Raw genomic sequence first — 24,295 nt, forward strand, 5'->3', positions numbered from 1 at the left:
AAGTGATGCTACAAGTACACTTCAAGGGAAATACATTATAGCAAGAATTAATGCCAGAATTACAGCTACATGAGAGCCATCTAATAGGTAGTTACAGATGTTACTGCAAGGATGAAATATGCATCAGTCTCCTTTATGGTTTTCCTACTATAAGCTGGAAAGGTGACCCACAGAGATTAAGGTGAAAGTGCCAGCGACCAGGAGTTTAGAAAAAATGTTCAAGCAGATGGTAGTAATGAAGGTCATCACTCAGTAATGACTTTCAAATGGTGAAGGACTTCAAGAAGTCAGTGAGCATGATGTACTTACTGTACATTGGCCGTGCCAAGATTAGATGTAACTGTACTGATATTATATGATACCTTTCTCTCAAACAATATTCAGTAATTGAGTAAAAACTACTTCATTTTAAAAAGGGGTATATCTGGTACAGAATAAGCCATTACCAAAGCAATCCAAATCTCAATCTTCAAGTCACTGTGCCAAGAAAGAGAGAAATAAGGCTCTTTGAGAGCTGAGTGGCCACAGTGAATATCAAAACCCGTTTCACGATTTGAAAAATATTAGTTGATTTAGTCAATCGTATGTGCACATGCTTATTAAAATCTCACCTTTTATTAATGTGAAGTGATGTGAACAAAAATCAAGTCATACCTTTTTCATCTTTATTAAGATTTTGTAACCAACAAATTCTGAGCTTAAGAATAAAAATTTGTAAAGAAATAATAAAAGTAATATAAAATGATTTTTAATACCTTGTTCATGTACTATAAGTTTGCACACTTTTTAACTAGTTCATCATGAAGTAACTTTTGATTTAATTATAGCAGTTACTATGTTGGCATAGATCTCTAGAAATTTAGAATACCTTACTTTCACAGCTTTATTCTGCTCTTCTTTGCAGAAGCTTTTGAGCTTTGTGTACAGTCCTCTTTAAAGGACTCTAGAGATCTTCTAAGAGACTGAGGTCTAGGCTATGTCTGAGACATTCTAGGACATTACCCATATTTGAATTACCCGTATTTTCTAGGTTATTGTACTTATAATGCAGAAATTCTTCTTTGATCCTAGGTTTCATGACAGAGGACAACAGATATTGCTGAAGGAAAACATCTCCATAGCTTGCTGCTACAATCATCCTCTTTTCCTTGAGTGATAATCTGTATTAGCTTTGTGCCAAACATACCTATTGGAATTAAGGTCAAAGAGTTTTACATTGGCTTGCTTAAATCATAAGACATTGTCCAACATGGTTTTTGGCTAATACATGTCCAAGCTTGTCTTCTTTGACTGAAACATTACCAAACGTGCCTTTCAAATTGTATTTTTAGCTTGGAGATAAATTTGTCATTAATGAGAAGTGCTTTTATCTTTCTACCTTACCTCACATCTTAGACTTTCAGAGAATAAGCAAAATTACTGTAACATACAAGGAGCATCAGCTACTCTCTTAAATTCTTGCAACCTGTTTGAGGTTCTCATTGCTATCTTATTAGACACCCTGATACACTTAGTCCATACCTAGTCATCAGTTTTGGAGAGATATCCTGATATGTGAAATATCCTGGCAAAGTTTTATTTCCTTAAATTAATAATGATGGCCTTAACACTAATCCCAATATATACAATGCTTCTTTTTAAATATGATGTTTCAATAATAAAGAGCCACAGCTCTTTAAGGACCATAACTGTCTTAGATTTAAAGCCTTTAGGGAAATCTACAGTAGCAGCTCATTTTATTTAGGACTAATCAGAATCAATTCAGTTGACATTGGGTGAACACAAATTACCTTTGTACATTATTTGGGAATGTGGTCAGATCTGAACACAGCTTAAAAGCCCACTGTAAAAGATATGCACGCTTACTCAACCAAGGTAGTGGAGGCTTATTTTAATTATTTTTTTCCAGAAAAGATCCATTTTCTTTTCACTTTAATATTGTCCTACATGATTTGTTTTACTGACATGCAAAAGCTGTTTTTATAATAAGGTTGTACTGATTTCTGATAACCATTGTACATTCCCTTGGCAGGTGCACATATAAAGTCACCCTCTTATGTGGAAGAATTTCATGGGTAAAGCAGGAAAAAGATTTAGAAGTGACAGAAAGAGAGAAAGAGAGAGAGAGGTTGGGAGCATGCACTCATATAGCACATTGTCGCACCCACCAAATGACAGACCACCTTAGAATCCCAACAGAGTTTCCAACTTATCTTCTTTTTCAAAATAACTCATAGAAGAGCTTGGACTCTACCTCCCAAAACCCCCCATTCTGGTCCTTCTGCCTCAAAAGAACATTTGAGCAGGAAGCAGATATCATTCTAAAACCATGGAGGGGAACTCTGAGTGTCTACTTAAAAAATAACTTAGTTTTGATCAGTTAGCACTGGGGTTATAATCCTGATACTACAGTTCTTTTTGACATTTCTTTTGTCTTGCATTTGCAGAGTCTTGCGCATTTTTGAGGATGTCAAACTAGATGACTTTACAGATTGGCAAACAACTAACTCCAACATAGGTAATGTCTCTGCTGAGACATTAGGAGGTTTGGCAGGAGGCTGGGGGCCAGACCCAGCCGGGACGCCTGGAAGGACTGGGAGGTGGTCTATACGTCCCCCAGGCCACGAAGGGGCAACCGCCCTGGACAGTGACGGGACCACGGGGATGGAGCGAGGAGGCTCAAACCCACTGGAGCCCGTGGCCACCACCAGGAGGCACCCGAGCATCGTGGACCCCAGGTGATCTGCACTTCCGCCACACCTCGGAAGGTGGAGGAAGGACCTTCCAGGGACGCCCGGAGTGCTTCCGGGTGCTCATGCGGCACTTCCGCCACACCAGGAAGTGCCACCAGAAGGACATCAATGAGCACCTGGAGCACATCCGGGTGATTATAAAAGGGCCTGCCTTCCTAAGGTCAGGGAGCGACAGTCAGGTGCTGGAGGAGGACGAAGCTCCAGTGATAGGAAGAAAGGCGACCCACGGACGATTAAAGGCCCGTGTAAGGGTGTTTTGGTGCTGGAAGCACTGTGTGTGTGCAGGACTTGTGTCTTGGGGGACTTTGTCTTTAATAAACATGTGTGTTTTAAGAACTGCCGGTGTCCATCTGGTTGTATCCGGGCTGAACCTCTCACAGAGGATACTGAGTCTTACCTCCTCATGTTTGAATGCACAGTTACATATCATCACTGGCTATCAGATGAATAAAGTGACATATTTCCCCATACCTGACCGTAAAATCCAAAAATGATTTTTAATTTGCACAAGGTCACTGGTTTTTGCACACAGTAAGTAAGATTTCTGTTATTATTTTTTGTTTAGTCTTACTGTGATGGTATACAAAGCAAAATACATTATTTGTGTGTATCAATAGTGAGAACCAGGTAGTCATAGCTGCAGAACATAATTGACCTGAAATAAAGAGGGTAAGCTTACAAAACCTTACAAAGTATAAACATGCAGATTTACTGGTCGATCATTAATAGGCTTCCCATTTGAAACTATAAGAGAGGATACTATTATACGAGGGGCGTTCAAAAATAAACAGGAATTTATGAACTACACTTTATTTACTGAATACTACACTTTATTTACTGAATACAATGAAATGACTTACACACCATTTTCTGTGTAGTCTCCTGCTATTACATTACACTTCTTCCAGCGCTCAGGAAGCTTCTTAACTCCAGAAGAGTAGAAGTCTTTTGACAGCATGTTGACTGATTCTTGCACAGCGTCAATAACCTCCCTGCTAAAAATTCCTTAAGTGGTCTGAAGAGATGATAGTCCCTCTCAGAATGACTTGCACCAATCATATACTCTAGTCTGAGAGAGACACTCATCTCCAAAGTGATTTTTAAGTCTAAAATAAATCTGAGATAGAATGACTCCTTTATTTGTCAAAAATGTAATAATTCATTGCACAACAGTGCTGTGTATCTCCTGTTCGACATATTGATTACAACTGACCTGGGTTAGCAGCTAGCACTACTAACGACAAGTTCAAACATACCTGAGTTTGTCCAATGAGTCATGTCTACCTTGCACTCTTTATAAAAACAGAGCATGAAAATTCATGTTTATAATTAAACGCGCCTCATACCATTTGAACCATCCACACATGGTCAAAAAATAGATTCCGGTGATCACAGACTATGCTTTATGATATTGTGAAGCCATTTCTCCTTCAGGTAGCAAAGTCAAAAATTATTTCCTGGATATTAGTAGGGTTTCTTGCAAGTATGAGATTCCCTAAGGAAATCCTCATTGATTGAGGACTCCGTTTATCCATCCATCCATTATTCAACCCGCTATATCCTAACTACAGGGTCACGAGGGACTTTATATCAAAAATATTCAAACTGACTTCTAAACTATTAAGAATTTTAACACCTTTTGAGATTTGAATATGATCCATAAATTGTTGGTTTGGTTGAAAACTTTAATGAAACATGAAAGGAAGCTCATAAAAACAAACAGGAAGAGAAGGAATCACCTGCTCTACATCATAATGTTTACTTATAGGGAGGTACCACAAATATCACCTGACTTAGTCGAGATTGGGAGGCACATCACCCAGTTGTGTGGACAATTTGAACAGTCTTGTGCACAAACACTTGGAAAATGTCCAGTGAGTGTTTGCTTTACAGATGCACACTGCTTTACAATCAGGAGGACCCTCCCTAAGAATTTCAGATTGGTGGATGAAGTAGAAATATTAATTCCCAGCTCCCACTATGCTATGAAAAGGAAAGGAAGTGTTTGATAGATCACAGGGATACACAATCCAATTATTGTCACTAAAGTATAGACATACCACATTAATCTGCTACAACCATGGAAGTCAAATGGCAACTCTATTCATTAACCCATTCAGCAGATCTCACCCCTCTCACTTTGCATAATATCTGAACTGGCACCTGGGTCAGAGTTCATGAACAACCTTATTGTCTCTCAGAAATCAAACTTAAGCTTTAGAAAATGCTCTATCTTAGCATCTTGAAGGTCAGTAACAGCCACTTATCCAGTCCAGTCATAGTTGTACCCAAGCTAGCTGAGTTGCAGCACTTCTGCAATGACTTTAAGGAACTCAACAAAGTCTCTCAATTTGATGCACAACCTCATTACAAGGGTTGACAATTTTGTGAAAAAAGTTGGATCTGCGTGTTTCCTAAGCACAATTAATATGACTAAAGAATGCTGGCAGATTCCTTTGCTGGACTATGCAAAAACAAAAAAATGCATTCACCACCCCCAGTGGATCATTAGTAGTATTGCACCCTTACCTTTGCGCTATACAGGACCTTGCAACTGTCTGGTGGACAGACTGCTCAATCCCCATAACTGAGGATCAGCCATGTCAGGCACGCAGGCTGTTACCTTATCACTTTAAGACCAGAAGATAACATGAAAAGACATGGTACTGCTTCCCCAAGCTTCAAATTCAGTCACTCTGCCTTAAAAACACCCCAGAACAGTAACCAAGTGTTATTCAGAAGATCAACAATCAAAGGAGTAGTCCTTTAAATATCTGCTTAGAAAACATCTAAGCCAGTACTGCATAGATCAAAGAACAGGGTCATCATCCTGACAACCCAGCTATTCTTAATGTTTGTTTGTCTTCTTTTAACAACAGTTAAATTCATAATGATTATTACATAAATGTGTATTTCCATAAAGGTATGCTTGGTTCACAATGATTGACAACTTATTTTAAAAGGCCAGGTTGGAAAACTTTAAAGAAGCTAGAACAATTGTGATGTACATACCATTCAACCAACACTCTTGCAGGGTCATATTCACCTAGACCAGGCATGCGCAACCTTTCCGCTATTGACGGCCGCACTACAGACTTTTTACTTTAATAACGGCCGCACTACAGACTTTTTACTTTAATAACGGCCGCCAGTAAGTCCAAGTAAACTTAATAATGTTTTATGATTTATGTAAAAATTTACAGATTACACATTAAAACAGAGTATGATATATCTGACAATATTCAATTTACTGGTCTACATATGTAAAAAAAATGTCTACGAAACGTCATATAGGACAAAAAACCTTTACAGCAATATTGTTTCAGGAAGTTTGGAAAACATCGCCATTAATGGCTTCCTTGCTCTTGCATGTTTGCAGACAGACTTGCAAAGTCAGGGGACTCGCTGGAGACCATTAGCCGTATTCCAGACTCTAGATTGCTGTCTACCAATCGGGTTCGGTACTTGTTTTTCAGATATTTCATTCTGGAAAACGCTGCTTCGCACATATGATGACCGTTTGCTAATGGCGATAGGCAGTGTATGGACTTAGCCACAAGGCCGTACAGGCGTACACTCCCATTTCCTTCTCAGTTCCATATTGGCTAGCCGCTAGTCACGTGACTTCACATGTACTCCTGGGTGTCAGCCCATTTCAACCGAACTTAATATTCAAGTAAGCAAATCGGCTTTCGGCGTCACCATACCGACCCGGCCGACAAAGATTCCGCGGCGTTGAGACCCCTTACTCGCTGGAGTCCAGAGACCCTACACCTGCACGGCCGCCATTACGTACACTTTAATATACACGTCCACGGCCGCCAAAGTCCTTGCCCACGGCCGCATGCGGCCGTACGGCCGCAGGTTGCGCACAGCTGACCTAGACTCTTCAAAATAACATCAAGCTGAGATTTGTAAGTCCATAAAGGTGTACTTATTACCTCATTGCATGGTAAGGTATTCCATGCGTCTATGGTTGTTTTTGTGAAGAAATACTTTCAGACATTTTTGTGAATTTCCTCTTAGTCTGTTTCCAACCATGTCTGTGTTCTTGATGAAGTATCTATTTTAAAGTAACAACTAGGATCCACTGTACTAATACCCTTCACAATATTAAATATAGTCATGTTACTTCTTAATCTCCATTTGTTTAAATTGAACAGTTTCAACTCCTTCAACCTCTGCTCAAATCTCATAACTCTCAGTCCCAGACTCAGCTTAGTTGCTCTCCTCTGGACTTTCTCTAGCTTTGCTATGTCTTTATTATAATACAGATACTGTAACTGTACAGAGAACCCCTAATAAGGTCTTGTAATGTGTTACAATATATACAGTATCTTATGAAAAGTTCTCTTTTTATAGGAAACTTTAAGAAAGTTCTCAAATTCAAAGTCACACACCATAATCATTATAATTTTATATAAAAAATTACAAATATTGAGAAAAACAAAAAAAATGTTGAAAATATAAAATGAAATTAAGCATGTTTTGATGGAGTTTATTCATTTTTCCTTTCTTTATGCTGTCCAGATATCAGAGAAAATCAATATCTTAATTTTATAAGAAAGTGAGAATAAGTACCTTGCCAACATATTGATGATCAGTTCCAGTGTATTCCTCTAAGAGAAAGAAGTGATTCCACATCCAGCTACGCTTGGAGCGATAAAGTATTTTCTCATACTTTACTGGTGTACCAATTATCTTGTCTGCAACTTCTTCATTAGTCCTGTCTGATAGTGATTTTGTAAAACCAAGCAATGGAAAGCAGTTCAAGAGTAGCAGCAGCAAGCAACGTTCAAACAGCATTGTATCCCGACTTTGTAATCTTCAGTGAATCATAGAGCACTGCTGGTATTATTGCGCTGCCCGTTTTTTAATGTGCAGCATTACTGATGCTGACATCATTCTCCTCTCAATTGTCCTCTCCAGGTCCCTGCAAAAATGATTGAAGCTTAGAATTATTAGAGGAAAAAACATATCACATCAACGGCATTCAGATATTTTTACAATTGAGTGTCACTGAAGGGTTACAGATTTATGAAGGCGGATAATGTATATAAGCCACGCTGTCTTTTGTTCTAGGTACAGTTATACACAAAGATCCATTAAAATGTTAATTTGAAAATATATCAAAAGCAAGCATTCATAAATATCAAAATGCTCTTAGGATGTGACATTTATCAGCTCTTTTCTATGATTTAAGCATTTGACACTAGTAAATGAACATGTCATTTTCTCAATTCAAAGAAAGTCATTTTAATAATACATTACAAATTACAGAACAGTAATATATTGTTAATCTGTCAGATGGTGAAACTTTTTCATAGTGGTACCTTAAGAAGCAATTTTCAGTAAATTATAATGTGGTATTTTCTAGTACACTCACACATACACAGAAATATTTACTTTATTTAAGGTGCCCTTGTTTGGGTGTCAATGCCAAAACACTCAATACTGAGTTTGAAGGCCATCTTGCCACTGTCTGATTTTTCCTTTTACCTCAGCACAATAATTATCAGAACTGGTGATTCCAGGCACGGTGTGCAAATGCCTTTTTTCTACCAATTTGAGAGGTTACCCTCACTGTTCTATAACTCAAAAAGGATGGGGCACTTTCTTCACAAAATAGGTGCAAATGCACAGTCCAAAAAATCTGAAATATTTCAAATTTCAAAATTACCTGGGGCATGCAAACCTGACAGATGCTTGTGATGCTAGATGGTGTGCAAACACTTTGGTGGTATGTACCTTAACTTTTTTGTTTGTAAGAAGAATTAAGGATGATTCTTGTGAATTGTCTGTGCATGAGCAAAGGGTCAATTGCAACCCCCAATCCCAGAGCGATGCTGTAGAAAGTTTGTATTGTTAAAATTTATTTGGAAAGTTTATATTTGATGCAATAGAGTCTATGCATTGTTACAGGTTGTTTATAAAGGCAGATATGTATTTCATTAGTCCGCAAATTCACAATTTTGATAAACCATAAACATGTAAGTTTAATTTAGTTCTTTGAAATAAAGTAATTAGCACAATACAGTCACATAATTTGATAAAACTGAAATATAACAATCATATTTAAACATTAACAGATGATTTGTGTTTACAATGTCTATGAGAACATACAGTATGCAGAAATGATCAAATATGCTACCCTGGTTGGAGAATCCCTGTTATTATTATTCGATTATGATTATTCTTGTTATTGTTTTTATTTTAATGAACGTTTTAAGAAAAATACTCACATTGACCTAGTCATTATTCGAAATAGCATGAATATTCTTTATACGTCAAAAAAAAAAGTCAGCATCACAGTCCTTTGGTTCTGAAGCTTTCACTACTCATGACTGATTTTTGAAACCAAACAATAAGTGTCTCTCAAAATTATCTATTGAATATTACACATATTCAAGTTTATTAATTTTTTGGCCCTCAAATATTTATGACAGGTTGGCACACATGGGACATGATATCACTTTCAGTGGAAGTTATGGAACTAACTCAGTTTAAGTTTTTTAAAAGACAAAAAGAGTAAAGTGACATAAAAATGTGATTTCCAGAAATTTATCATCTATTTTGATGTTTCCCCACTATTTAAATTGTATACTATATGTAAAAATATATAAGATTTCAGACAATTGCAAATGTTTACCTAAAAATAATTCTTAGCACATAATCTTCATAAACGCATTATTGTGAGAATAGCTCTGTGCAATAAATATGCTGTGATGTTTAGTCCCCGCTTTACTATTCTTTACCTAATGCATGACGCCTTCACCAATATTGCCAAATTAAACTGTCAAGAAAACTTAAAAAACATTGCTTATCGCTTTATAGGACACTAATTGAAAAACTTGAAAATTTAAAATTTCAACCCTAGAGTTTTATTGGAGGATATTACAAGACTTTTTACTATACTATTTTTACTATACTGTGTGGAGGACGGCCAGGGTCCATGCCCGGCCAGGACATCCCTTCTACTTGAATTCCGGGGGAGCAGCCATGCACTCCTCAATACCTCCCCTAGGACGCTTGGTGGCAGCCTCCCTGGTTAATGATGATGCCTCAGTTTCCCACAGGGTTTCATGGGAGATGGAGTTCTTCCCAACCCTGTGGGGACCTGGGATGGCCGCCAGGGGGCAAGGCGGAGATAGTTAAGCCCAGCTGGTCTAATCATTGGGCCCACACAGCAGTGCAATTGGGAACAGGTGAGCAAGCAACAGGAGCACTCCTGGGAGGGCCATAAAAGAAGCCAGCAACCACCACTCAGGGCCAGAATCAGGAGGAAGAGGACGAGGTGCATGAGAGGAGTGGTGGTGCCAACGGAAGGATTGCTGCCATTATAAAGAGGTACTTTGGGACTGTGTTATACCTGTGGGGTTCATGGGGAAGACGTGTCCCACAGGTGAAGAAAAAGATTTATTTGTGTTGATTGTGTTAAGTGCTTGTGGGACTGTGTTGGGCCTGTGGGACACGGGGAAGACGTGCCCCATGGATGAAGAGAAAATAAAAAGATTTGTGTAGAATTTATACGTGCCTCAGTGTGAATCTATGCCGGGTCGGACGCTTATATAGCGCCTTATTCACAACTGTTAAAATTTGTTTTCATTGCTTTGTTGCAAATCAAGGTCAATAAAGTTACTACATATGGTCCCTTGCCTTTCTAGGGTAAAACTTTTTTCCAAAAAGTGTATATATAAAAAAGAATAAGATAAACACATATAAACTTAAAGGGATATTTATTTAGGAATACATCTCCCACTACCAGTCTTTCGGCATTTGTGGAAGACACTGCCTAACATGCTGTTCCTACTCCCCCACGTTGCTGAATAGCAGCACTCCTTCTTCAGCCCCAGGCGTCTCTTACTGAGGCTTGCTCCCAACCACTTGCCTCCATTCCCTTGCACACTGGCATCTCCCAATTCTACCATCTTTATCCTTCTTTCCATTACCCTCCATTTATCCTCCATCCACTCCAAGGTATGAATAAGGCACCTGACTGAGCTTGAATTTGCATGTGAGTTCGCAATCAACCCCAGAGCTACACTGTCATGTGCCCACCTGCACCCATTCCAAGCCTGCATGTTCTTGGGATGTGGTTATTTATTTAAAAACCTGCACAATGCCATGGACCATTTATTACACATTTATAGAAAAAATATGATAAAAATTTGATAAGTCAACAGGAAGGCTTAATGCACAAAGCATTATAAAATCACACTATATGGCTGCTAAATTCCATTGGTATTTATAAAAACCAAAACCAAAAAAATTAACATTGTATCTTAAACAGCAAACAGCAAATTTAACTGCAAATTTTCTGCATTTTGTTTTAGGTTTACTTACTAAACATGATAATAGGTGCAATATTGTGCAAAAAATACAGGGTGAGCCAAAAAGAAGTACCACATTTCAAACGTTTATTCTACAAAAACACTACAAGATATAAATAAAATAAAATTTCATTACGATACAAGAAAGGGTATACAAAATAGATTTTTTTTCACTTTGTTTTAAAAATGATGTCTTCAAGGTGGTGGCCATCATTATCTTTTCGAGATGATTTCTGAATGCTCACATGACTCATTCGGCCATTTCAAGGGAAATAGCGGTGATTTCATGGTGAATAGCATCCTTGAGGGCTTCAAGGTTTTGAGGTCGGTGTGTCTATACCTTCGACTTGAGATAGCCCCTCAAGAAGAAATCATATGGAGTGAGATCAGGAGAATGTGAAGGCCACCCGACATCGCCGCGCAGGGAGATCAGCTTTCCCGGAAACATCTCCTGTAAAACTTGCATGGATCTCTGTGCTGTATGAGCTGTTGCTCCATCCTGTTGAAACCAGGCATTGACCACATCCATTTCCTCCAGCTGGGGCCACAAAAAGCTCTCTAGCATTTCAATGTAATGTTCTGAAGTGACAGTGACCATTGCTCCCCCTCCACAAAAAAGTAAGGGCCTACAATGACAAATTCAGCAACGGTAAACCAAACTGTAACACGCTCACAGTGCAGGGGTCTGTGATGAAGTTCACAAGGGTTGGTTTCAGCCCAGAATCGAAAGTTTTGCTTATTTATGCAACCATTCGCTGCACATGATGATGGCATCTCGATGAATGGTTTGCAGAATGTTCGCACACAACTCTCTACGGCTTTCCCAGTCTCTCTCAGTGAGTTCCTGCACTACCATCACTTTGTATGGATGGAAATTAAGGTCCTCCTGCAAAATCTTCCTCAAAGACTTGTTTGAAATGCCTAAGGCAGAAGCATGTTTACAGGCTGTACGTCTAGGAGACGGCAAAATTGATGCCCTTACAGTTTGAATGTTTTCAGGCATTCATACAGTCCGAGGACAGCCTGGAGATTTTCTGTTCAATGTTTTACCTTTCTGTCTAATTTCTGCCACCCACTGGAGAACTGTTTTCCAATTTTGGATGTCACCATTGGGAGGACTGCTGAAGTGCATTCGGAAGGCGTGTTGCATAGTGATGATGTTGATTCGTTGTTTTTGAAGAATGCTTCCACAGCGAAGGCATGGTGCCCAGTGGACCAAGGCATGTTGCCAACTGAAAATTACAAGGGATCTCCTATCAAAGGACCCCCAACCCACCCGGTTGCCTCTACCTCACGCAAAGAGCTTGATAAATATGGTACCTAATTTTGGCTCACCCTGTACAATTAACATTTACTTATTTGGCTGATGCCGTTATCCAAGGTAACTTACAACATTTATGATACAATTGGTTGCATTTCTATTGGTTTTCCAATTGGAGCACAGGTAGATCAAGTGACTTGCTCATGGTCGTACAATGTCAGTAGTAGGATTTGAAACCACTGCCTCAGGGTTTGAAGTCCCAATTCATAACCACTACAACACACTGCCTGCTTAATTAAAGAATTCACATTTTAAATGTTTGATTCCAATTTTTATGTTCCAAATATAGAATATATGCAGAACAATATTTTCCTCAAGCCTTGAAAAAAATCAAGTCTGGAAGAGTTAATACAAATTATTAAAAATGTTCATTATTCAAATATAAGGGTTAAATTTATTCTAACTTTTCTGGCTGTAAATAATGAGCTTTTAAATTTACTTTGAGTTTCAGTGTATGTTTCAGAATATATTGAAGTAGGTGTTCTGTTCAACATGACTCCACCTCAGCCATACATCACTGAAATAGGGACTTAAGTTAGGAAGTCAAAATTTGTATTTGAAAAATGGGTAGAAGTGCTCATTTGAGTGAATCTGGATTCAAGCCCACAAAACAATCTTTTATTATTTATTCTCCGAATAAATAGTTTTATACCATTAGTGTTTAGGGTATGTCTTGTGAAAGATCACAAAGACACAATTACTGTATGGTCCACTTTTAATCTATGACATCTTTGTATTATAAAATGTATTACATATATAATTAGATTCTGTATATACTGTATGTTAATTCTTTATACACATTATAAATGTTTTTTTCCTTTCTTGTAGTGTAATTTGAAAACATTTTTTAACTCTTCTTGTTTTGAACTACCATTTTATTCCATACACCCATCTAAAGCACAGATTACTTCCCAAGTGTCCAGTATTAGTGTATTAGTATTACTTTTTTATTCTGGTCTTATTCCATTAAGAGAATAAAGATTTTAAAGTAACATTACATTTCTATGTTAAATATTAATATACTAATTATGTTTTGCATTGCAGCACATATGTAATATACTATAATGTTAATATATGTTTTGTATATAATTATTTCAGACACATACATAAATAGACTTACATTCCCTTTTTCATTCAAACATAGTAATTTAAAAGCTAGACCCAAGTGAGTGGCTGACACTTATCAGCAGTGACAGCCATGTGTTAATAGTCTGCAGGAAGTTGATAGAGGGATGATGAAGGCACAGTCAGTAACTAAAGAATGGAACCATGCCAAGAAAAAGACATCCCGTTTTAAGACTTAATGATGCCTGTGTTCTTTAGTCTGTCACCAAAGCAATGCTCTGTTGTGAATCTATTGCATACAAGGAAATGTAATTGTTTTTCTTTCTTTGTTTTTCAATATGCTCATTAAATTGTTATATAGCTACTGCAGTTATAATTTGCTTTATGTTCATATTCAAAGTAAACCATTAAATACGACTGGCTAAGCAGGCAATTGCCATTTGCTTATTTTCTTAATCCAATTATTTTCTCTTTAATGAACAAAAGTGAAAATGCTGAAGAATAATCAATAATGATTTTACTAAAATGTTTACATAATTTTAAATGCTAAAAGTAAGAAAAGAATTTAAAATCTAAAATAAATATTTCTTTTCTGTTTATTATTTACTTAAGTATAAAAATCATTGAATCTGCACCACCAGTTATGATGCATTTGTTACCAGACACAGCTTAGAAGTATTGAGCGCTACTTTAAGTGCTAACTTTAACAGTGAAATGTAATGATTATGTTGGTGTTTTCTAATAAAGGAAGTACATTAAATTGTGTATGAGAGATAAATAAAAAAGCAAGCACTTAGAATCCAGTTACAGGACCAGCTCGAATGTAAGAAGAAGGCCACCATACTATTAAAAAACAAATTTTTATCTAACAGAAAAGACTCAATAAATGAAGTAAAAGTATCAATAGATACATTTAATAGTCATTACCTGTGATAAAAATATTTACTCACGGCTAGTAATCATTGTTAAAAACTGAAAATGAGAATAAGGCACAAAACAAAACACTGTACGGTTCCTAGTGCAAATCAAGTTTTCTAAATACTAGCACAAATTAAAATGGATGGAAAAAAACATGGAGAAATAAAAGGGTAATAAAGGAAAAACACGGTGGAGTAAACTGTTCTCAGCATGAGAATTCCTTTTCTTAACTGTTCCTAATAATCTCCTCAAACAAGCTGATGCAATTCAGCATTTAGATGTTTTTTTATGTTTCAGGGACAACATGGAACAGATACAAATAATGCAATAAATAAGTCAATAGAAATAAATGACCAAGAGCAAAAAGGAAAAATGTAAAGTGAAAGAATGTACTGAAGCAAGTTCATTTGTCATTATGTGGAATTAAAAAAAATCAATTGAAGTGTCACAGGAAGTGGAAACAACATAGGCACTAAGCCAAATTTTGTTCATATAAGCAGCCTACAATAGTAATGCTGAATGCCTCTCCTCTCAGCAAAACTAACCTATAATCAGATCAACACTATGCACTAGCGCTTAATTATTTTATGACCACATGTAATTGACGACACTTAAAGTGCATATTTAAGGTACTCATGTCTCATCTTATCTCATCTTCTGAAACTACTTTTTCCTGGTGAGGGTTGTGGTGTACACATTTCTATGATTCCTAATGTCGCTGTAATGTTTTAGAATTAATCTGATTAGAACTCCTCTTCTCTTGGTGATAGTGTAATTCGATCACCACTTTGGAGAATTTCAATTTGCGTTTTGTATGATCACATGAACGTGTTAATTTTACTGTAGTTACAGTAAAGAAATTACAGTCAATGCGTGATAAGTTAAGAAAGACAGTATTAGGGCTTAACTGTACAAATAAAAGTATGTCTCAGAAAAGACAATAATTAAATATTAAAACAAGATTTTGGTAGCCTCCTTGTACTGCCTCAGTTAGAACATTTGGGGCAGACTAATAGAAAGCAATCAGGAGGAGATCAGGAGAACACGATCAGGAGACGAAAAAGAAATGGTACACTAGTGAAAGGGTCAACACCAAAAAGCAACCCAATATGCAGTCTTAAGTTAATAAATACCATAATTCTCTTGACATTAAATCAAACTAAGCACTTGCGAGAAAGATTATGACAATATGTACAATTTTGGAGGAGGATTTTCCTATAACCCACATTTATATATTGTCATCGCAGCACCATGTCAAACATCACAAAATGGTGGTGCCCACTAGAAAAACAAAATAGTGTTGCAGTAAATTAAAAAATAAATGATAAAATAAATTGACAAGTCCAAAAACAAATAGTAAGTTCAAAACAAAAGTGAATAATCCATAATTAAAAAAAGGCATAGAAAATAACCTAACCTCACAAAAAATTTGCTGAAGAAGGAAAAAAGATTAAAACATACTAGCATAACAGTCTTCAGATTTAAAGGGCCTCAGAGGGCCTGTTGGATTAAATAGACACTGAATTATTGGGAACTCTGCTTGCTCTTGCATACTTCTGTTAATTTCATATGGCTTCATTCATTTTAGGAAGATAGATCTAAAAGAAATCCCTGCGAAACAATGAAGGACCACAAACTATAATTAAATGCTCCAAAAGTAACACATAAAATGCTACCCTAAAACTCTCACAGTACAACGAGATTGGAATATTATTCACCATTTCATTTAAACGGTTCTCCTTACAACTTTGATATTACCAATTTTTGTGGAAATGTATACATGTTAAAGCCATATTTCACTGTATGTCAGAATGTACTAAAATTTTATAGATAGATAGATAGATACTTTATTAATCCCAAGGGGAAATTCACATACTAATTCACATTCTAGTTTCAGATAAAGGCATTGAAGTTCTTTGAAAAGATATGGAATTTATTTTAACCATTCAAGAAGATTAGAAGAAAAATATATTACACAAATAGCAGCAAAGCTCCCACTTGAGAAAACTAACATTGGATGTTTATGCATTTTGGCCTTTATTTTATAATATTTTAAAATCAAATGAGTACCCGTATGACTAATATATTTCTTATTTGTGTAAAAACTAAAATGTCTAGTATTTTCTAAATACTTTTGTCTTTCCACATCTCATTGTGCATGAAAATGCATTTTTACAAGGGCAACAGTAATGAATAATAGCTCTGTTTTTAGGCAAAACAGTGACTTTGACACATATACAGTGTGATCTCCTTCCTTACAATATACAATAGTTTTTACAAAGTTTAAGAGAAGAAAATGTAAATAAAATAATGTTCTCCTACAACTCCCATTTTATTTAAAAAAACAATAAAGATATTGTTTAAAAATTGGGAGTTCCAGTTATTTGGGTTTTAATTAATCTCAAATAGTACGCACAAATACATTAAAGCATTTTCATTAATGTAATAATCTTTTTTTCTTTATAATTAATGTTTAAATATCCTTCAATTGGGTAAATTATCTTTTTCAAATGGTTGAAATTATACACAAAATATGAAAGTGTGAAATGATTGCTGTTTGTGCAAAATTATAATCATTAACAGATTGTGATATGGTAGCCAAACGTTTGTGTGGGTGTGTGTATATTATATTCAAACAGTAGTTGTCTGAACATTAAATAGTCACTTAGGAGAAAATGGTAGGGAGCATTTGAAAAGTAAGTTTTTAAGTGCACATTTGGTTAAAAAATGATTATAATTTACATGAGTGTCTTCAAGTGTATTAAATATTTTGATAATTGAGAATGATGTATTATTAAGTCTTCATTGATAAGAGTAGACACTAGTTGTAAACTTGGCAAGCACAATCTACAATGTTCATTTAGAATCTGTTTTTTCTTTCATTTTAATTTTAATGCCTTAAACAAGCTTTTAAAAGCAGTGTAATGCAATAACATTCTGCCTTTGTATGAAACATGCATTCTCAATCCATTTGAGAGTGACAAAGGACATGGACCTAAACAGACCATGTAATTGCAGTTAATACACATGCACACATCCATGACAGGGCCAATTTATAGTCGCCAAATAACCTAATCTGAAGAGTTTTGCAAATCTAGGAGTAAACGTCTTGCATACACAGGGCAAAACTGCACACAGACAGTGACTGGGTGTTGCATTGAAACACATGATGCTGGATTCATGAGGCAGAGATACTAGTGAGTGTGTCTCCTGCATTTTTGGGACTTACACCTTACCATTGTTTGTTTTTCATACGTACTCCTCTTAACATTTGAGTATTGCCATTCCACTTCAAACCCCATTGTAATTTGGAAGTTAGCAAGCATAGAGTAGGTGTAAGATTAGTCTGTGGGTTGAAAAAGAAATGCATACCCTAGAATGACTAGGTAGTTACTAGTCCTTAAAGGTTACTGCTTAATGATCTAGTATTGGAAAAGATGTTTCCATGGCAATGTAAATGTATTTTGCTGTATTTACAGCCTTCAGGCTTTTTAACATTTCTTGAATTCCCAACAACACTGCCCCACCAGCTTTGGAATGGTGGGGGTTAGGGCATTCTTGTCCTGCTAAGATCTGAACTTCTTGGATAACTTAAGTCATAACTCAAGTTGAAATATATAAGAATAAGACTGGGAATAACCTCTCTATTAACTCTCTAGTGGATCTCAGATCAGAACAGGGAATCTTATGCATTTTAAACAGAGCACATTCAATAAAACAGCCTGCAGAAAGACATTTAGAAGTCTGTTTGTAAGACTTGGGCACCAATTAGCAAAAACAAAAAACTAACACAAGGGCAGTGAGGACTGCATTAAAACTCAGTAGATTAAAACATGGTCTTTTCTTTATTTTTCATTTGAAGGATCAAGAATAAATAAACCATTTATCTATTTATGAAGTTAATGAAGCCCATCCATACATTTTGCAGCACCAGGCTAAATCTAAATATAATTGGTGAGTCTGCCTAAGAGTTTGTTTTTGCATTGTAGGAGTATCTCAGGACAAAATTCAATAACACACACAAACACACACAAAGAAAATAAAAATAAATAAATAAATAAATAGAAAATTCTTTTCTCAAAAGGCATTCAGGAGATTCATTTTTAATGAAAGGCCAAGAGGTCATTATGTGGCATTCCTCCCCTTATGTGTTGCTCTTACCTTTCCATAGAGGTCAAAATATTCTAATCCAAAACTCAGTTTGGCAAAACAGAATGAACAGACTGCTAAACAAATGAAAAATCTGACCAGGACTTCACTGGTCATTCTCAGGATTAGGCCTCACCCCTAGCAGTCTGGCTACAAATTCAAAAGGCAGGCTTCAAGGCTGACAGACCGAAAATGGTGCTTGGGTTAAAAAGTTCAAAAATACCTTTAAATGTCACAAATACACAAACACGTCCATCAACAATCAAGAGAAAGATTCATCTTAAATCTCATTTTAAATGATAAAAGTCAATATACAATCTTTGTAAATAAATGAAAGAACAAATAAAAAGTAAAAGAATATGCCAAAATAAACAAAGCAAGACAAATAAGTTCAAATCTGCAAACCAAAGCCAAAATCCAATCAACAGAACCAAAAATCCACAATAACCAGAAAATGCAATACAATACTACAAACAAGAATATTCACACCACCAACCTTGATGGACCTCTGAGGGTAGTCCCTCAGCAGTGATGTAATGGTTTCCCCGCTTCTTAGGGGTTCCACCCACAGAGCACAAGCAACACAAGTCAGCGGTATAAATACTAAAGACCAAATAAACAAAACATTTACAAAATTTATATACTGTAAAAACAAAACAACATATGATAAACAATTATTCAAAAACAGCAGAAGTAATCAAAAACTGAAAAATAAACATAAGCTGGGGAGCATACCCTGCCACATTTATTTTTATGGACTTGAAAGATTTCCATCCATCCATCCATTTTCCAACCCACTGAATCCAAACACAGGGTCACGGGGGTCTGCTGGAGTCAATCCCAGCCAACACAGGGCACAAGGCAGGAACCAATCCTGGGCAGTGTGCCAACCCACCGCAGGACACACACAAACACACCCACACACCAAGCACACACTAGGGCCAATTTAGAATCGCCAATCCACCTAGCCTGCATGTCTTTGGACTGTGGGAGGAAACCGGAGCGCCCGGAGGAAATCCACACAGGGAGGACCCGGGAAGTGAACCCAGGTCCCCAGGTCTCCCAACTGCGAGGCAGCAGCGCTACCCACTGTGCCACCCATACTTGAAAGATTTAATAACGGATTATACAAAATGTGTGTGATTAGTTCTTAGTAGTTTTATACAACGTGTGGTATTTATATTATGAACAGGACAAAAGTAGCATTCATTGGGATGTGAAGGGAAAATGGAATACTGTACTCTAAAAAAAAAAATTTCTAAAATATTCATTCACCATATAGACAGTCACTGGGCCTGGCTTCAAAAGTTGTCTGATGAGGAGAAACCAAAGTGCAGATCCATAATATATTTAACTTCACCTGAGAACAACAGGAAACTTCAAAACAGGATCTGCATCTGTTTAAACCACCAAAACCTCAGTAGCACAAACAGGTGTAGAGTGAAGGCCGACATTCTAAATTTGGGCCAGTCCTTCGTGAGTGCACCATGTAATGGGCTGGTGCCTTGTCTAGGTTCATTTATTTCCATATTTCTATTTTCAAGCGCTGAGCTGAACTAATAATGATAAGAAAAACAGTAGGTGAATATTTTACAACTACTTGGTTAGATTACCTTTGAAATGAAGACTGAAAATTACATTTATGAATTTTTATCTTTAATCCCTACTGTTTTATGCTGATTTCTCAATTCTCCAAAAATGTACTGCAAATATTAATAACAAAAAATCAGTACCAGGGGCAAATTGACCAAGCTGACATAGTATATATTTGGAGGCATTTCAGTCACAAAGTGTTGTTATTAGATAGATAGATAGATAGATAGATAGATAGATAGATAGATAGATAGATAGATAGATAGATAGATAGATAGATAGATAGATAGATAGATAGATAGATAGATAGATAGATAGATAGATAGATAGTTAAGTTATAATCTTATGGGCAAGTCTGGATTCTGTCCTTAAGTGTTATAAACTATACTGAATGCAATCAGTTTCTGCAGTACACTATTACCCTGCTTTTTAAAAAAAGTTGATTTAGATGGATTACAATTTTACTTATTTTGTTTTGTAGATTTTTTGTCTATTCTGTTAATTGTACATTTTTGCACATATGTCAAACTATGAAAATTATGAATCAATTATGAAGCAACTTGTTGGGTCTGGTAAATGAAATCCAGAGACCAAAAGTCCACAACAACCTGTTACCACCAGCACTCTGGGAGCTCTTTAAAGTATTGTCAATGGCAGCCAAAGGTGTCCACTCTCTTTCTCAGTTAGAAAAGTCCCACTAATGCAATGTTGGATTACTCTGCTGCCACCTATTGTACTGTTAAGTTGGTCTCCTGCCAGTCTTTCATTGCATCTTTCTGTTTCTCTCTTTCTCTCTCACACACACACTGGTGTCTTTATAATATTTAGTAAAACTATTCACAGGGATTATATTCTGAGCCTGGCAGCCACTGTCAACCAACTGGCCATATTTTTTTTCCACTCCCTTTTGGGCCATATTACTCTCTGTTGTGCCATTTAGGTTCCACACTCAACACTTGCAATAATTTACCAGTCTGGAAACAAAATACATGTTGTACATTGTCACACACGTGCGCATGGGAGGCAGCTAAAGGGCTTGAGTGATGGCAGTTCTGAGGTATGCCGGGAGCTAGCAGAGTGCACTGACTCTTTTTCTCTCTTTCCTGTAGACCATTCCCGGGAGATTCCATCTGGCTCTCTTGACGTCACTTCCGGGACCGAGCCAATGGAAGGAGATCTTACCGGCTCCGGCCCCTCTGACGTCACGTCCGGGCTCGAACCAATGGTTAAAGAACATGGGCCTGATCCTTATGACCTCACTTCCTGTCTTCCCCTTTAAAAGCCTGCCCCTTTTTCCTAATTCCTCAGTCTTGTTTTGGACTCAGTTGTATGCACATCAGTGCTGTTTATTTGATGAAAAACGACTTTGCAGCCAGGATACCATATTATACGGGTGGCTGCCCAAACATTTATCTGAGTATGTCTCGTTTTTGTGACATTGGCATAGCCGGCAGTATCGAGAAGTCCTGGAAGAGAAGGGGACAGGACCTGCAACACATCCAGGTGGGAACGTACCGGGGCCGAGTTTCCAGGCGGGGAGAGTGTCCCGTGTTTCGGAGTGGCCCGGTACAGGCTCTGCTCCTGGCATGCTCCACTAGGCAACCTAGGCAGGGCAGGGAGTGTTCGAGAGGGGCTCACAGAATTGGGCTGCTTTGGAAGGGGGAGGCAAAGAGTGCCCGCCTCCCTGTGAAGCCAGAGTCTCGATTCCCACCTAGGGGTGCCCCAGACTGGCAGGTGAGTAACCTGAAAAACTGGAGGTTCAACCCAGAGCGGCCGACCTCTCAACAACAGCCTGCCCCTTTTTCCTAATTCCTCAGTCTTGTTTTGGACTCAGCTGTATGCACATCAGTGCTGTTTATTTGATGAAAAACGACTTTGCAGCCAGGATACCATATTATACGGGTGGCTGCCTCAAACCTTTATCTGAGTATGTCTCGTTTTTGTGACAACATATAATAATATTAATCTGGTCTGTCTACTTTAAAGTTTTTCTGCATGTGTTTCACTAGTCTATTACTACATAGAATTTAACATGTACTTTATTTCTTTTTTATTATTTAAATACAAGCAACCAAGACTTTCCAGTTCAGTAATGATTATTGCCTTTGGCCCAAATGTTTTCACAGACAAAAATACAAAATGCCTGTGGCTAAGAATAGTACAACTACTGAAAAGGAATTGAAAGATTTGAAACAGGAGGGATTTATTAATATGTTTTTCTAAAAAAAGTTATAGTAATAAAAAAACATATAGTTTTGCTTGGTAAAATTAGTTATTTGCACAAAACGCCCACATAAATTCCTTGGATTAAACATTTTAAACTACAGAATGGAAGGATTGATAATATAATTATTTTTAAACTAAAGGGGCAAATAACAACATCATGAACACTAGACAGTATAAAATAAAAAAACAAGGTCAACCTATAAGATATCAGAAGCACCTAATTAAAATCCCAATGCCTAATTCTCAGAATAATCAGCCTGAGCAGATAAAATGCCACTAAAAATAATTGAGAGCTAGATATTGATCAGAAATTTAACTCTGGTAGACGCATGAAAATTAATAGAAAGAATAAATTCCAGAGGCATAGTGCAACACAATTAACAAAGTGACTCCAGAAGCATTTTAAAAAGGTAAGTATTTTGGAAAGGAATTAAACTTAATAACCTTATTTTTGACTACACTGCAGTTGTAAACAGAATTTAAAAGTTACTAGAACATAATTGCATTGCTAGGTAGTTGGATTGGCATGTGTGGGTGTAAGTGTTCAATCTGTGATGGCACCCTGCCCAAGGATTGTTCCTGCTTTGCACCCAGTGCTTGCTGAGGTAGGCTCCAACTTTCCTGTGACCCTACTGTGAAAAAGCAGATATAGAAAACAGATGAATGGATGGATGGATGTGTAAAACACAATTTCTAACTGTATTGTATCGTGCTTGAAGAATACGTTCTTGCTATTTCGCTCGCTCAGTCCAAAAAGTCCAAAAAGACACAAGCATGCAATATAGATTTTCACAATAAGTAGGGTATATTAAATAAAGCAGTACAATTTGTATGAAACATTTACTACACGCAATTAGATTGAAGAATAAATAGGTTACATTATGAAAACTGCAGCGTCTGTGGTTCTAACAGCATAATCGACAGCACTGCAAAGGAGGAAATAGGCTGTTTATATGGAAATCATTCCAAGATACTCTCTAAAGATTTGTGTTTACTGTAGTGGATATGAAAGCTGAAACAATATGTTTGACACTTGAAATAAGACAGGATTTAGGGGGAACTCATGAATATTATGTACATGCATAATGCTTTTCTTTTTTAATCCATTACTTTATACTGTTTTGCCTGAAATTCACATCACTTGTTATCTTAAATGTGACAGCCTCCTGGTTTGGGGGCACTGGGTAGATTTCCCTATAGTGATGCTTTTCACCAATTCTTTGTAAGCAGGTCTTCAAAGTATACAAACATTAATTTCAACCCCTTCAAATTTAGATAAAGCCAACTTTTAAGAAATAAAAATTGTACTCATTTTAACAATATTAATTCTAACAACAAAAGTGCAATAAAGATATGACCATATATTAACATCTTGTTGCATATATTCTGTCATATTTAGAAACTAAATCTGAATAGATCTTTTTGTATTTTCTTGTGACTGTAATTCCTAAACATGTGAACTGGTCTGAGACGGTCAATGGAACTTAATCTTGTTTAATCTGACGTGCAAGACAATTCATTGGAAAAAAAGATGCTTTTATTGAAGATAATTTTGAACCCAGAGATCTTATGACATTCATCCAATAGATTGATGAATAGATTGAACAGATAGATCAATCAATAGATTGAGTACACATTTCTGAGATGTGTATGAATCTGTAATATAGAATTCCATATCATAAACTATATTTATTAAAAACTAAAGATTTTTACAGCACATAGTCATGTTGACCAAGTTTAATGCAGATTCTGTGACTACTGTTTTGTATACCAGTGAGTTAAAAATAAAAGTAGTATTTTATTGTAATATAAATTAGGAAATGTGGCAGTAATAATATGGATTAAGCAGATAACACAAGAAAAGGTTCTTTAGCTTATCTTATTCAGTTAATGCACTTGTGTGTCTCTAGTCCACTGTGAAAACAAACACCAATATTTTC

The 24,295-nt window shown here is 36.6% G+C and overlaps 1 protein-coding gene across 1 annotated transcript in view; it reads right to left on the reverse strand.

Moving 5' to 3' along the window:
• Positions 1-24,295, reverse strand: part of LOC114653471 (cadherin-6-like) — a 342,207-nt gene that overhangs the window by 229,898 nt on the left and 88,014 nt on the right. The window contains exon 2 of the mRNA XM_028803817.2: positions 7,335-7,686. Coding sequence (XP_028659650.1) covers positions 7,335-7,559 — 225 coding nt within the window. The 5' untranslated portion in view covers positions 7,560-7,686. The remainder of the gene's footprint in view (positions 1-7,334; positions 7,687-24,295) is intronic.

Source organism: Erpetoichthys calabaricus, chromosome 6 (assembly GCF_900747795.2).
Source record: "Erpetoichthys calabaricus chromosome 6, fErpCal1.3, whole genome shotgun sequence".
NCBI lineage: Eukaryota > Metazoa > Chordata > Cladistia > Polypteriformes > Polypteridae > Erpetoichthys > Erpetoichthys calabaricus.